General features: G+C 59.8%; 1 protein-coding gene and 1 non-coding gene across 2 annotated transcripts in view; one reads left to right on the forward strand and one right to left on the reverse strand.

The window, feature by feature from the left end:
* Positions 1-15,237, reverse strand: part of Rbfox3 (RNA binding fox-1 homolog 3) — a 287,546-nt gene that overhangs the window by 5,046 nt on the left and 267,263 nt on the right. Inside the window, exons 3-8 of the mRNA XM_010618534.1 lie at positions 12,654-12,908; positions 6,383-6,520; positions 4,644-4,697; positions 3,820-3,912; positions 2,469-2,565; positions 2,003-2,014 (exon numbers count right to left, since the gene is read on the reverse strand). Coding sequence (XP_010616836.1) covers positions 2,003-2,014; positions 2,469-2,565; positions 3,820-3,912; positions 4,644-4,697; positions 6,383-6,520; positions 12,654-12,875 — 616 coding nt within the window. The 5' untranslated portion in view covers positions 12,876-12,908. The remainder of the gene's footprint in view (positions 1-2,002; positions 2,015-2,468; positions 2,566-3,819; positions 3,913-4,643; positions 4,698-6,382; positions 6,521-12,653; positions 12,909-15,237) is intronic.
* Positions 1,035-1,165, forward strand: LOC117287410. Its single transcript, XR_004518726.1, has one exon. It is a non-coding gene; the product is annotated as a small nucleolar RNA SNORA70 (small nucleolar RNA).

Below are 15,237 nucleotides of genomic sequence, written 5' to 3' on the forward strand. Positions count from 1 at the left end.
CTTGTGAAAGAAATTAGGCACCCCCCCCCCAGTCCTGAAGCTTGAGGTGTAAGGGGAAGAGGAAAGCTGTCTACTGACTCGACTCGGGTTACAGCTGGGATGAGGGATCGTGTCTCAGGGGCTTCTCCACCCCGTTTCAGCCCCCAGGGGCTCCCTCCCCCAGAGTGAAGGCCTCTCACTCTGCTCTCTAGCCTCTCACCGGCAGGGATGCTGGGCCTGGAGGAGGTGGGGGGAGGGCAACGGTCAGGGACAAAAATGATGACCATTAACAGTTCTGGGGCACTAAACCTCTGGGGTGTTTGCCATCAACAGGGAGGCATCACTCTCTCCCCATTTTACGGATGGTGAGGTGGAGGCTTATGGGGGCAGTGCAGGACCTTGGGTCATGAAGGAGCTTGAACTGCAGCCTTCCTAGGTCCCATCTGGAAATCTATCTGCTTGTTGCTTTCTCTTCCTGTAGGTGGGTCAGTCTTCTCCCCCTGGGGATCCAGGAGCAAAGATCTGACTCCACCTAGAGGCCCAAAAAGGTGGCTCTGAGTGGGCTCGGGCCAGAGGAGGGCTACCGTCCAGGCCACTGTCCCTGCCTCACCTGCTCGGGTCTTATCTGTGCAGCATGGTTTGCAGGCCCAACGCCTTGTGTGAGGAGAAAGGGGGGCCTGGATCCACTGGCTATCTGGCAAGATCTCTCCTGGGGAGGGCGGCATGGACCTCAGCAGGGAACTCCACGTGGGAGCCCCAAGCCCAGATACTGTCAGCCCCCCGCAGAGTGGTGGGTGGGAGGTGTCCAGGATGCTGTGTCCAGCTCTGCCCTCTCCCTCATTTTTTTTTTTTACACATTTAGAGCAGGTTCTCACTAAATGACCCATGCTGGCCCTGAACTTGTAACCGACCTGCCTCAGCCTCCTGAGTAGCTTTGGTTACAAGCTTGTCCCACCGTGCCTAGCAACAGGGGGATCTTGAGTGCAGAGTGGGCAGAGGTTCCGGTGGTGTCTTAGCCCCTCCGTCACCCTAACCCTGTGGATATGTCTACCACTCTGCAGCCAGTTAAACCAACCAGCTCCTTCCCCGGTGGGCAGTAGATGCAGTGACTGCAAGTAGCAGCCCCCTCAGTAGTATATGCAGCTGTCGCTTGGAAGGGTTAAACCAAGGGACCATGGGGACACACGTTCCAGTGGACGGACGTCCACGTCTCTGCCTTGGTGCTGCCCCAGTCTAGGCTTTAGACGACTATTTGATGTGGCTTTGGAAAGCCCAGGGCACAGTGCCCATGGCTACCCAGAGCATGTCCATCCGCATCAAGATGCAGAACAGGAGCATGTGCCAGAGGGCCCACGCCAGGCCACATTCAAGTTCTCTGGCTGCCACAGACCTATATCTCAAAGAAGGGTTTTGCCACGTTTAATATATATGAATTTGAGGACATGATGGCTTGGAAGCGGCTCTTTCTGGGTGGCTGTGGGGTCAACTACATCCCCGGTCATGGTCTCTGGGACTAATGGCAAGACTTCTACTCATGAGGGCTTCCTATCATGCCCACCCCTAAATCCTTCCTTTTCTTGTCCATCTAAAACAGTATGTGTGTTGCTTTTATTTCTTGTGCCAGAAGCCAGTTCACAGGAATTATGGCTAGGGTGGACGCTGTACTATAGCAAAGTGGGGGTACCCCCGAGTTCTTAAAACTAGAGATTTGGGTCCTCACTAGAGCAGGGCAGGAGTATTCAACTCTAAATTGGGCCTGGTCAGAGCCCTAAATCCACCCTAGGACCTGAGCCTCAAGGAGATCAGATCATGCTGCATGGGACATGGGACAGATCTGCCCGTGTCCTACCACAGGCTTCCCGCATGGCCAGTCACCTGACTCCAGGAGAGGGCGACTGATACGGCGAACTCCATCCCCACACAGGGACGGCTTGCTCCAGGGAGACCTGTGCCATCTACACTGCACTGCTAGCCACAGTTTAACCACGTTACCATCCAGCAGGGCTCAACCTGGGCATCTCACCCATGTAAAAGGCTTCCAAAGCCCAAAGGACATGGCTGTTCTCCTCAGCATCAAAACATGAAGGACCTCCACCCCATGCCCTAGGCCATCAGCCCCAGGGCGATTGAGTGTATGTCACTATCCTGTCTTGTCCATGAAAAGCCTGGAGCCTGGAGAGGTCTGCAAGCTTGTCCAAGGCCCTCTAGTCCCCTTCCTGGCCCTTCCCAAGCATATGCATAGGAGTCAGGGCAGCTGGTCTGACCACAGCATCCTGTAAGCACGAATCCCTGGGAGCACAGAAGCAGTCACCCAGGAAGTCACCACGGTTTTGCTCCACCGGAAGTCTGTATGCATGGCCTCTGAGTGCTGTGGGTACTTGGGAAAACCCAGGGGCCTCCAACGGGAGATACCAGCTGTGAGGACGCTGACCAGCCCCTTCTTCGGGACAGAAGCACGACAGCTGGGGCACCGGGAGGGCAGCACCTACCTGGCCCTGGGGCTCTGGGTGTTCTGGGCCTCTTACCATTGGTGTAGGGGTTTCCGGTCTTCTTGTTGGTCATGACTCGGGCCGTAGCATTGTTGACCTGTCCAGAGATGGGGAGACAGAAGGTGAAGGGTCTTGCCCGGCCTGCTCCTGCTTCCCTATGGCCTCTAGGGAGGGGGCTGGGGCTGGGAGGAGGCCTGCGGGGGCACCTAAGCTGCCGTGCGGCCTGTCCCAGGGCCCCTGGCTCAGACACACTGGCTTGTGCCTAGAGCAGTTCCAACAAACCTAGCCCAGCCCCTCGGGCACCCCAGACCTGTGGAGAAGCTTGCGATGGGCTGCCAGGCTGACCCCGGAGATGGTCTCTCCTCCTGCAGCTGCCAAGGCCCTCCTAGTTGTGTGCCCAAGGGGGCCACTCCCCAGCCCTATGCAAGTACCCCTTTCCTGGTGGGGACCCTCTGCTGTTCTGCAGAGCTGGAAGCTTGCTGATGGGTCTGTACATCCTGGGGGCAAGGTGGGTGGGTGCTTTAGATGGGCAGGGCCAAGGGGCTGGGTCCCACGCCACACCTGTACATCCCACACCTGCCCGAGGGAACACAAAACGAGCGGCCGATGTGGAAGGGAGTTGGGAAGAGGGCAGGTGGGACTTGAGCACTGGGTCCGGAGACCACGGGCACCAGAACAGGCCAGTGCCTCTAGCTTCCGAACCCTCCAGCCACATGCCCCACGGGCTCCCCCTGAGCTGTGGGCCCTTCTGCCCCTTTCTCAGCCCTGCTGTTATGGGACCAGCTCTGGGTACAGAGCTGCAGCACCAGAGTCACGACATGAGGCAGGAGGGGGCCAGGAGGCCCAGGCTCCTCTGCCTGCTGCCCTTGTGGCCGCTGGGTGCTGCCTCTGCTTCCGCCAAAGCTGGCACAGAAGAGAAGGGGACCATGGGCACATTGTTAGGCAGAGCGGAGGGGCGGGCAGCCGCTGCTCCTGGTGAAGAAGGGATTCACGGCTCCCGCCTGGGGTGGGCCGGGCAGGCTGGCTGTAGTCCTTGATGTTGCCAAAGCCCGGAGCACAGTTTTGAGGGCCCCTGGGTGGGGAAGGGCTCTTCCAGGAAGAGGTAGAAGGTGGGGAGAGTGGAGGGACCCCTGGGTGAGCTTGAGCTTAGCGGGAAGCAACGCGCTCAGACAGAGACAGCCCCGTGGTGGGAGGGCAGGGTCTGGCCTTGACATGAGCTTTCCTCCCTCATGGAGGACCCTGGTGGGGCTTTCTGCAGGGCAGACAGTGCTAGGCTGGAGGGGGACCCAGGGAGGAGGACGGGGCAGGTGTTGTCCAGGTCCTCCCTGCCGCCGCACACTTATCTGAGCACCTCAATTTTCCGTCCCTCTACGATCGTCCCATTCAGCTTCTCCCGGGCTCGGTCAGCATCTGAGCTAGTTTCAAAAGTTACAAACCCAAAACCCTGCGAGCAGAGGAGGACAGACACGGAGAGAAGATAGGTTGAGAAAAAGGGGCAGCAGGGGAATGGGGGGGTAGGGCAGGGCCATGGGGACAGGGAAGGAGAGAGACAGAGGGAGAGAGAGAAGGGGCCGAGTCAGGGGGCTCCGAGGAGAGGCTCAGGCAGCCCAGAGGCCTTCTGGTGCTACCGGCAGGGTGCACAGGGTGTGGGCCCCAGGGTGGGCAGCTGCCGGCCTCCCAAGCCCAACCTGAGCTGACAGCTGGCAGCTCGGAGGGACAGGCCAGAGCTGCAGAGATGCTAACCTGCTTAGGGGCTGAGGCTGGGCTTCAGGAGGTCCAGGGGACACAGCCCCACCTGCCTCCGCCCCAGCAGCTGGGGTCTCGCTCTCCTGGACGGGGAGCGGGTCTGCTGGGCACCCCGCAGCCCCTCCCCAAAGCCTGCAGGCCAAGTCTAAGGGCACCCGAGGGCCTGGGGGTGAGTGAACAGGCAGGGTCCCAGGCCCAGGATGGGGCTCTGGAGTGCAGGCAAGAGGTCCCGGCAGCTCAGAGAGAAGCAGCAGTGTGGCAGCAACAACACAGACAGCTGGGGTGGGGTGAGAGAGCGGGGAGTACAAGCACCCGTGTTGCTCAGGGGTCCTCGGGCACGAAGCTCTCCAGGAAGGAAACGCACATGTCACACGTTAGCCTGGCAGGACCTACAGCCGGAAACGGTGGCAGCCTCTGCGCGGCACCCACCTTGGAGCCCCGCTCGTTAAAAATGATCTCCACGTCTAAAATCTTTCCAAATTGCTGCAAAGACAGAGACAGAGAGGAGGGTGGGAGACAGGAAAAGGTGCATCAGAAGGCGGCCAGTCTGCCCCTTGTGGTGGTCTTGGTGCCCCAGGAGTGGGGATGAGAGCCCTGGGATGCCCTACTCCCGCCTTCGTCACCTGGCATGGACCTCTGGGTCCTCCTTAGGGAGTGTGTCCTGCCTGGGCCCTGGCACATCTGCCGGCCGGACTGGGGATGGAGTGGGTACTGTATAACCGGGTCGTCCTCCCCCAGCCACAGTGGGGATGGGCTGCCACCCACATGCACACCTTCTCCAAGGGATATGGAGTGGCACGAGCCGGGACTGGGAAATGGGGACCTTCAGGCTTCCCTTCAGTGGGAGGAAGAGAGATCCAGCCAGGAGAAGGTAGGTGGGGAGGGGCCGAGCAGAGGGATGAGGATGAGAGAGGCACCGTGGGCCTGCACCACCCATCCTGTGTGCTGGGTGTGGCCAGCTGTGCGCGGGGTACAGGCCGCAGTGTCCAGAACCCAGGCCTTTTCAGGATGGGCGACACAGTCCGGGTACCCGCTTCCTGTCTCAGGGTAGTGTGAGGCTGCGAATCTGAGAGCCAGGGTCCTGAAAACCACCTGTGAAGTCCTCAGGGCCCTGATCTGAAGCTCCTGCACCAGCCACCCCCGGAGGCAGGAGAAGTGGGGACTCGAGGCCTAGGGAGCTGGCAGCAACAGAATCCCAATCTGCCAGGCTCTGGAAAGGGGGACCTGCCCTCCCATTCTACGACCCCAGGACCTGATGTAGGCTGGGGCCTGCCCCCCGCCCGTGGACCCAGGGAGCAGGCCCACCACACACTGCCACCGAAAGGGGAGTGGGTCAGAAAGGTCTGGTGCACCTGAACCCACGGGGCTGAGGGGACACAGCCTTTTCCGCTGATGACTCAATCATGCCAGCTCTGTGGTGAGTCTGAGCTCCAGACCCAAGGACCCGACCCCCGGGACGGGGAGTGCATTTCTGCTGGGGCTAGCCTAGGGATGGGTGCTGGGACTGTCCATCTTGGGCTGCTGCACCCTGTTTCCCTGACAAGTTCCAGCTGTGTGGGATGAGCCTGAGAGGCTGGCTGGGGCTCAGAGCTGCCCCACTGTGTGGCAGAGGTGGGGGCGGTACAGTGGTGGGCAAGAGACACAGGCCAGGCTGCACTACACCCAGCCCGTTTCTCCACCGCAGCCCCAGCACCATGGGTGTTCGCACCTTCCAGGTGCTCCAGTCTGGGGACAGAACTCAGGGGCAGCCCCGCACGTTCTCACGGCGGCCTGCAACTACTGGAACCCAGGGTGCAAAATCGAAACAGACTCGAGATTCATGTAGGGAATCCTCACTTGCTTCAAGACAACTGTGCATTTCTAGGTCACCTCACCTGGGGACCAGGAGGACTCAGGCCCACACAGGGGGATGACTGGTCCCCAGGCACACAGAAGGCTATGTGTCCTCCAGTGTCCTCTGCAGGGGTCAGGGGTCAGGAGTCAGAAAACAGTAAGCAGAGACTGATAACCCAGTGGACTCTAGGAAGCCCTGGAGGACAGAGGACACAAGGTGTGGGGGGTTTCTGCCCAGGGAGTGGGGCTGCCACAACAGACCTCCTGCCTTACCCCACAGGGTCCCCAGGGAGTCACGGGTGTGGGCAGGGACTGGCCAGCCCGAGCACACTCACCCCGAACATTTGCCGTAGGTCGGGGTCCCTGAACCGGAAGGGGATGTTGGAGACGTGTAGCCGCTTGGGCTGCTGCTTCTCCGTGGGGTCGGAGGGGTGGAGTGGCTGGCTGTCCGTCTGTGCCGCCTCATCTGTCTGCTGTGGGGAGAGGTCAGGCTGTGGGGCCACCTCCAGATGGCCGGAGCCCACCCATCCCCTCCACCACAGGTCTCCGCATTCAAATCGGTGCTGACAACGCTCACAAGGTTTGCAATCCGGCCTCTGAGGTGCCAGCTCCGAGCTTTGCCCAAGAGGTACCAGTGAGGCCATCCCGCTGCCACCCCAGTGCTCACTCCGTGCTGGGTCTGCTCTGCGCTGCCTCACTCAGGCCCATCCACGGAGGTATCAGCCTCAGTGATTACTGTTGTGCTCAAGGAGGTTCCAGGACCCAGCAGCCATTCTGGTGTCAGGACCAGACAGACTTTGGGATGGGCCTCTTGGGCACACATATCTACAGGATGCCTGTCCCCCACGACCATCCACAGCGGAGGCTTCTTACTCTAATTTTGCGGCCGCACTCCAGGCTCTGGGCGGCCAAGGTCAGTCCTGTAAAGGCCATCTTCACTTAGACCCAAACACTGGCTGAAGGATGGCCCCTGAAGGACCTGGGTTACAGAGAACAGAGCTGCCGTGCACTTGCACACCCTGCACAGGCCCTGGTGAGGAGGCTGAGCCTCTGGTGGACGTCTCCGGCGGTCCTGGCTCGGTCCCGGTTGCGAATGGATGGTGGATCGAGGTGGCTGGGGAGCTCATGTACAGGCTTGAGGCCGCACCCAGAGCACGGGTCGCCAGCCGGCCTGCACATTTTCTCCTGCTTAGCCTGCCGGCCGGGCAGTGGCCCATACTGAGTAGGGTCCAGAGAGGTCTTCAGCACAGCAGAGGGCACTCCTTTGAGAGGGGTCACTGTCCCTAGATCCCCCAGTGGTGCTGAGCTTAGCTGCCATGAACACACTTTCTGTCAGCTTCCTTCCCTTCCCGCCCTGATTCCCTGCTGGCCCTCTGGGTGGGAGGAATAAACCCCCCAACACACCGCTCACACTCGAGCCCTTATCCTGAGGCTGCTTCTAAGACACTGGGAGGAGGCGGTATCTGGCTCCAGCCATCCTGAGCCATTCTGGAGCTGAGATGGGGCAGTTAGGGTCCCTGTGCTGGAACTGAGACAAACCAAGGTGCTGGTGGCTTGTGGTCTCTTGTATGGTCCCAGGAGCAGAGGCATACAGCGAGAGGTCCCAGGAATAGGAAAAAGCTGAGTTAAGAGACACAGGAACAATCACCACGGTGTCCAGAAAGGGCCTGGTTTGCATAGTTTTGTGTGTGTGTGTGTGTGTGTGTGTGTGTGTGTGTGCTGTTCACTGCCTATAGCAGCAGGAGCAATGATGGCTAAATCTCACTCGGGACAGTGAGGTGCAGCCCAAGGTCACCATGCTCAACGCCTTATTCTGCAGCTGTAGGAATGGAGCCCACGGGGCAGAGTCTTTCCCAGGCCACACTGTGGCTAATGGAAGAGGCTGGTCTCTGGACTCCAGCTGGAGTGGCCATCCAGTTCTCTCTGTCCTTTCTGGAGGCCTCTTATCAGGCTTCTGCTGCCCCTAGGCGACCAAAAAAGCTACCACCCCATGGGCTTGCTGAAGCCTGATGACAACCCAGGTGGTGACTAGGCACAGGGGTTGGGTGGCCTGGAGGAGTATAGAGCTTCCTGCTCAAATGTCCTCAGATGTAATGCTGCTTTTCTGTGCTGGAAGGTGGGCTCAGGCTGTCCTTGTATCGCTTACAGCATTACATGGTCGGTCTTGACAAGCTGACCATCCTAAGCATGTCCGGCCAAGTCTGACAACTGTTCTTTAAACAAAGCGCCACTGCGGTAGCCCAGCAAGGGGGACTGGGCTCAGGCAGGAAAAGCACGGGTGGTAGATCTGCTTGCTGGTGGGGGCCTCTAGAGAGCCGTAGTCTGGCTGGCATCAGATCCTCACCTCTGATGGAGAGTGCTATGGCTCCACAGGACACACTAGGGGCTCCTCCATCCACACCTGGGGCCTGGAGAGGCCCAGTAGCCTCTAGGTTCAGCTGCCATCCTTTTTAGTCCCAGTCCTTGTTCCAGAAAGCAGGCCTGTGCTAGACTCCAGAGGGTTAATCACATTCTTGCACCAAGAAAAAACTGTCCAAGCATCCTAGGTCCTTGCACAGGTCTTAGCTCCACTGCCTTGCCATGGCAGGTACAGCTCCTTTCTCTCCTGTGGAATCCAGGCAGTGATCCTCACCCTTTCCAGTGCTTTCCCTGTGTGCTTGGCTGCTCTTGGTTACAGGTGTCTAATGGAATCAGTCTGGACTGGGAATCGGGCCTGGTATGGGGCATGCAGTACTGGCTTTTGATCACCAGAGGGCAGTGGTCATCACAGCCAGGTGGCCACCTGGAGGAGCCCAGGGAACCTTGGCAGAGGGGCCAACAGGAAGACAGTCATGGGATGGCATCGATAAAGTTGGGGCGCCCCACATCCCACTTTAAAGACCCTAAAGGGGCTCAGCCAGGGGGCGGGTGAAAGAAAAGGGTGAGGGGCATGTGTGGGCTGAGCCACAAGGGGCTAGGACACAGGAAGGAAGAATGCCCGTGCCTCCTCTGCCCCTGGTCCAGCAGGGGACAAAGGCAGATAAATGGGTTCAGTGACTGTAAACTTGTAAGATGTGCTGAGAAGCCCCAGAGCAAACTGCATCCCGTTGCCCCTGAGCGGAGATGCAGACCTGCCCACCATCTACCCCAGCAGTCCAGGCACCTCCACTGCCCGCCGCCTTTCTTTTCCAAGGGGCTTTCTGTCCTTTTTTTTTTTTTTTTTTTTCAGAAAAAGCAATCTTCCCTTCTTCCAGATTTCAAATACAGAGAAAAAGGAAACACCAACTGTAGGGAAACTCCCTCCCTCCCCTGCCAGTCCTGGTGGCTAGGCTCTGGTGTCTCCACCCAGCCACTGCAGCCCTCCCACCATGCAAGTCAGCGGCCAGCTCCTGGAGGGCCTGGGCAGGTCCAGATGCCCAGGGCATCACCCACCTGCAGAGGAGCCTGCATCTCCTGCACCTGCGCCCAGCTCAGCACAGAGAGGTGAAGGGTCAGCGGGTGGAGGGGGTCCAAGTGGGCCTTGGGAAGCAGGCAGGTGACCATGTATGTGGCCAGGCCAGAGCCAATCTTTGCTGGTGATGCACTCTGCATCACCAACTGGACGCTCTGCAGCCCCATCTCTGCTCATCCTATTCCTCCAAGGACCACCGATGGCCCAGCTGTCAGTTCTGGTAGCCAAAGTGGATCATTCTGGCAGCTCTCTGGCTCCCCCTGCTGGAACCAGCGCTCTGGACAGCCCCTCCTGGGGCTACTTGGATTGTGAACGACAGACAGGCTACTTTCAGCATCTTGCTGGCGACTGAACACACCCGAGGCATCTGAGGCTGATGCGCCACATCCCCACCTCCACCCTTGCAGCCTCGGACACCATGGCTGAGTGACCATGGCATGATTTGGTGCCACCTTTCTGAGGATCCCTGCCTTTTACTCAGCAACCTTAGGCATCTTTCCCTGGCGGTGGGATGTCAGGAGGGAACCTAAACTGGCTGGAACAGGATTCCTCCTGATTATCAGCTGGAAACGCTCCTGAGGCAGGAGGACAAAAAGCCCAGTGGATCCAGAAATCCCAGGAAAGTCCTTTTCTGAGCTGGAGCCCAGTGTGTGTTTTGGGGGTGCTGTCTAGGGGTGAGGCAGGAGAGGATGTGTGGGCTGTGGGGCTACCACTCCTTCCCATCCATCAGCCTCAGGCTCAAGCCCAGGCCAGGCCACTGGTGTCACCCTGGGCCAGGCAGGGCCAGCCTTGCAGAGGCCGACTGTGTGCTATGAGAGGGAGGCTGAGGGTGGAACTGCACTGGCCTTGGGTTCCCTCCCTGCTGGTCCTGGCCACAGCTCCTGCCAGGCAGCTGTGCTTACCAGCAGAAGAAAATCCCGTGGAGAGGACAGGAAGGCTGCAGGGCCTTTGCAGCAGTGGAAACATGGAGGCTTCGTGCCCTGATCTAGTGCTAATAGCAGGTGTCAGAGGGGCCCCCTAAAGGGACTTTGTGTGTGCGCGTGTTGTGGGCACTTGGTGGCTGCACCCTGGGAGATCAGTGGACCCCTGACCCAGGTGGGGGAAGCCAGGTCTAGACCACAGCGCAGAGGCCACCTGCCTGCCACCCGAGTGCCCTCTGCTCCTAACCCCTGGCTACTCTGGGAAGGTCCAAGAGGGGGCTGAGTGAGCTGAAAGAACCCTCTTAATGTCTGCAAGGACAGGACGGTGACACCTGACCCAGCACACCGGAAGGAAAGTGGCTCCGGGAATCTTAGAACATCTTCCTTTCCAACTCCCTCTCAAGGTGGGAAGGCTCTGCCCGAACAGGTGCCTCAAGGTCAGAGAGATCTCTAGATGCACCAGGTCTCTGCAGGGCAGTCCTGATGTCAAGGTCTTCTCACTAGCGCCGGCCCAGAACCTTCCACCCACAGCCTGCATGTAGCTCCAGGCCACCAAGAACAACTGTCTCTTCTCTGTAGCAGGGCCCTGACCCCTGTGTGGGATCTGAGGACCAGCCTGTGGGAGCAAGGTCAGGCTGCCGGTGCATCCAGGCCCCAATGCCTCTGGCCGTGTGTTCCTCAGGATGTGCAGGGACACTTGCTCAGGATCCTCCAGGGCCACCCATGCGATGCTTCTGTTATTAACCAGCAGGAACCAGAAGGCAGAGCTGGCCACTTCTCTCTGCACCTCAAGAGCTGACTTAGTGCCTGGCAGGCAGTGGTATGCAGCACCCATCTGGGTAGATGCAGGATGATAAGAGGACTCCATGCAGGTCCCAGGGTGTCCATGGCCGGATGCTCATCTGTCCTGCTCAGCTGTGAGCCGTCAGCCCTCACCCCGTGTCATCAGTGAATCCGACTATCTTGCCTTCTGCGTTCTTCCAGGCAAAGCCCCCCGCTCACCTTGAAACGCCATTTGTTCCTAAGGAGGCTGTCAGAGGCTGGACTAGCGGGGTCTTGCCTGCCCTAGTCCCTCAGAGGAGACCCAGGCTTCTCTGGCGCCAGGGGTCACACCTCTGTCTATTCTGTGCACACAAACATTGTGAGTTTCATGATCCGAGACAGGGTACCTGGGGAAGGTGGTCTGGCTCCCAGTTCTAAGGTCCCTGGGTCTGGCCTTGTGCATCTATGGTCCATGGCTGCAGGAACCCCGGAGGGGCCCCTTGGAGACATCTGTACGATGATGCGGGTGGGAGGGATGGGAGCTTCTGACAGCTTCCGAGTGGACTCAGGCTGGCAGTCCTTTGCAAGAGGAAGGACACTGGCTGGGCCAGATGAGGCTGGGTCCTGCCCACGGGCAACTGGGTGGGCTCTCCAGACAGACGGGGCGACTGCGGAGAGGGGAGGGGAACCCCTGGATCCACCCTGGATTGGGGGTGGCTGAGGAAGCACAGCCGGGGGTCTCTCCAGGAGTAGAGTGCTGGCCTCCAGCCCAGTCCCCACCAGCCAGCTCGGCCAGATGCTGGGACAGAGCCAGCAGGGATGTGGGGAGCATCCAAAGTCCCGGAGCAGGGCTGGGAGAGGCCCGGGGAGGAGCAGGTGGCACGGTGGCAGTGGGCAGTGGGGTGGAGGCTGGGCTGAGCAGCGGCCCACTCTCGCTCTTGGGGCAGACAGCCCACCCAGGCAGGGAGCTGCTCCCCACCAGCTCCCTTCTCCATCAGGAAACCTGAGACGTGCAGGGCTCAGCACTTTCGCCTCTGAGCTGCATTACAACCACATAATTGAAGCTATCTGATTGGAGGGCAGCCAAGCAGGTAGATTACAAGTGATTAGAAATGATAGGAGGGACTGCAACTCGAGACAGCTGGGCTGCCTCCCCACCACCCACTCCACCCGGGGCCGAGCCACGGCCTCCCCAGCTCCCCTGCCTTCCATTAACAGGTCACAGGCCTGCAAACGGAGGGCACGCGCCCCACCTCCCAGATGAGGTCAGAGTCTGCCCGAGGCCAGAATGGCAGGCAGGGTCACGCCCCACCCCAGTGCACCCCTTTCCACAGGGTGCTCGGGGAGCGGAGATGAGTGCACGATCCGGGACGCTGGGTGAAGACCCTGAGACCGGGACCGGGACCGGGACCAGAGCTGCTACCCATCCACAGAGGCCCTTCTGAGCGCCCCCTCCCGGACGCTCCGCCCTTAGGGGAGGGCAGGGCCCCTTACCGGCACTGTCTGGGTCCCGGCGATGGGTTGCGTGCTGGCCTCGGCGCCCGGCTGCTCCGGATGGGTCTGTGCTGGTGTGTATAGGGTCATGCCGTGCTCTGGAGGGACGGGGGTCTGGCCCGAGTAGTCCTGCGTGGGGTGCGGTGGGGGCGGGACGTACTCGGTGGGGATGCCGTTCTGGGGCGGAGGCGGGTACTGGGCAGGGGGGTAGGGCTGGGCCATGGCCTCAGGCGGAGCCGTGGCGTCCTGATTGCCCTGTGGAGGGAGAGAGCAAGGCCACGTTAGGATCCTTCCCTTCCCACAGTCTGCGGGTCACACTTCCCAGAGCTCCCGTGGGTAGGCACAGTACTTTTAGGCACATTTTCCAGGCCCCCTCTTGGGGCTCTCCGAGGAGGGACACCAGCTCTGGTAAGTAGGAGGTGCTGGGATGAGCACCCAGCTTAGGTCCGAAGAGACCCCCTGGGTGCGAACCCACTTGTGTTTATTAGACCTGGCTATTTGACTTGAGGTTATTTTACTTTTTTTTAACAAAACACCTCTAAGTTTTAAAAACGGATCACTTTATACTGTGTAACTGTAGACCCACATGCAGTTGTGAGATATAACCACACTCCTCCATACCTTCTACCTGGTGCCCTGACAGTTGTGCCCCCCAAACCACCATCACCAGGATAGCAGCACTGATCGCCCAGCACAGGATGGGGCCGTTATCGCCCGTCTCTGACCTCATTCAAGCCCTGGGTTTCCTGCTGAAAGCAGGGTGGGAGGTGTCACAGCCACCTTGGGCTCCCTCGGAGCTCACTGTGCAGAAGCCGAAACAACAGTGTCGCAGGGCCCGGAAGGTCCTGCCCCAGTCTTCAGATCTCCCTACAGCCGGCAGAGACCCCGCCTCACTCTCTCGAAGGCCTGCTGCCCAGGGAAGGACACAACTCTCTCATCACTGAGCGCAGCTGCTCCCTGGGGCTTTGAGAGGCCAGGACTCTTGGTGTGGCCCCTGCAGGGCATCAGAGCAGTGCTTGTTGAAGTGGGGTGCCCAGATCCACTATGTGCACACTGGGGAGTTGGTGGTGCCGATCCCTCGTCCCACCTAGGCCTTCTGGGTGCTCGTGAGGCCACTGACCTGGGGGTACTGAGTTGCCCAGAGGAGCCCGGGGCTGCTCACTCTCAGGGTGGCAGTGGAGGGGAGGGGACTCCAGCTACTCACTCACTCCCATCTTCCCTGCAGACATGCTCAGGACCTGAGCAGGTGAGATGCACTCGCAGGGCGTGTGGTGAGAATCCCATCACCTGCCATTCCCCATTGGAGCAGCTGCCAAGGCAAGGCCCCTGCCCAGACGAGGGTGGGTCTGACATGGCTGGGGGTCATGTCCTCGTGGTTTTGCTAAGGTGAGGACCGGTATGTAGCCCCCCACCCCTCACTGTGTCCTTGGGCTGCCTGGGACCAGCACACCTCATTCCCAGTACACAGTTAGTGAGCACCTGCTAGATGCGGGCGTGAGGCCGGCTGCCCTCCTACTGCTGTCCTTCTGACACCTCCAGCTGCAGGCCGAGTGGCTTTCCTGCCAATGGGGAACCCCTCACACCCACGATGCCCCCCTCATGGGCCAGCCCCGCACACTTTAATGTCCCGTGTCCTGGTCCATCTTTGCCCTCTGGAGAACATGCCTGGCCCTGTACTCCCCAAACCCTTCACTCAGAAGGTAACCGACTCTTCCTGGCACCCGCGAAGGCACCAAGTCCTCCGAAGGCCTGGCTGCCACAGGGCCACGTGCATGAGTGGGATCTGCTCAGAAGCCTATGGCTGCCTGCTCTCCACAGCCCCTGGGGCCACTCACACTGGGCTGTGCAGTGGAGCTGTCACCGAGTGGGAAGCTTCAGGTGCAGAAGCCCTCTCTCTCTCTTCCTCCTGCCTCCTCCTCTGCACAGCTGCTGGTCCCATCCTCTCTGCAGTGAGCCTGAAACTAGGGCAACACTTGGGCTGCGAGGGACACCTCCTTGCCTTGCTGGAGGTCTTTGTTTCATTGGTCCACAGTAGCCCAGGAAGCTACATCACCCACTGTCAGCAGACCTGCTGGGGTCCAAAAGGGGAAGGGGGGACCTAGAGTGGGGGAGAGGAACACAGGACGGGGGGCCACGCAGGGGTGGGGGGCGCCTAGCACTTGGGGTGGCGCACGTGATGGGAGGGATGAGGACACGTAGACATAGCACCTGGTGACAAGGGGAGGGCGATCAGTGGGCCTTGGCAGTCATGGGGAAAGATCAATTTGCTGATAAGTATTTGATTAACCCACCACGGACTACACCATCTTCCCAGCTCCCCTGTCCGCACTCCTCCAAGACCTGAGAAAGGGTGGGCTACCTGCCCACCTGCTTCCTTCTTGCTGCACTCTCAACTCTCCCCAAAGACCCCTCCCTGGGTCCCATTTGGGGCTGAGTGACAGCTGCCAATCACACCCACTGTGTTGGGTAAGGATCCATAGGGCTGCATCCCAGAGCCCAAAGCCAAAGGGCACAGTCAGGGACCTTCCAGCAGTGTGCGTCAGATCTGAAAGGGCCTGAGGTAGGCAAGAGGCCCTGTCAGATG

Source organism: Fukomys damarensis, unplaced genomic scaffold, assembly GCF_012274545.1.
Source record: "Fukomys damarensis isolate Sample0158 unplaced genomic scaffold, DMR_v1.0_HiC HiC_scaffold_23, whole genome shotgun sequence".
Lineage (NCBI taxonomy): Eukaryota > Metazoa > Chordata > Mammalia > Rodentia > Bathyergidae > Fukomys > Fukomys damarensis.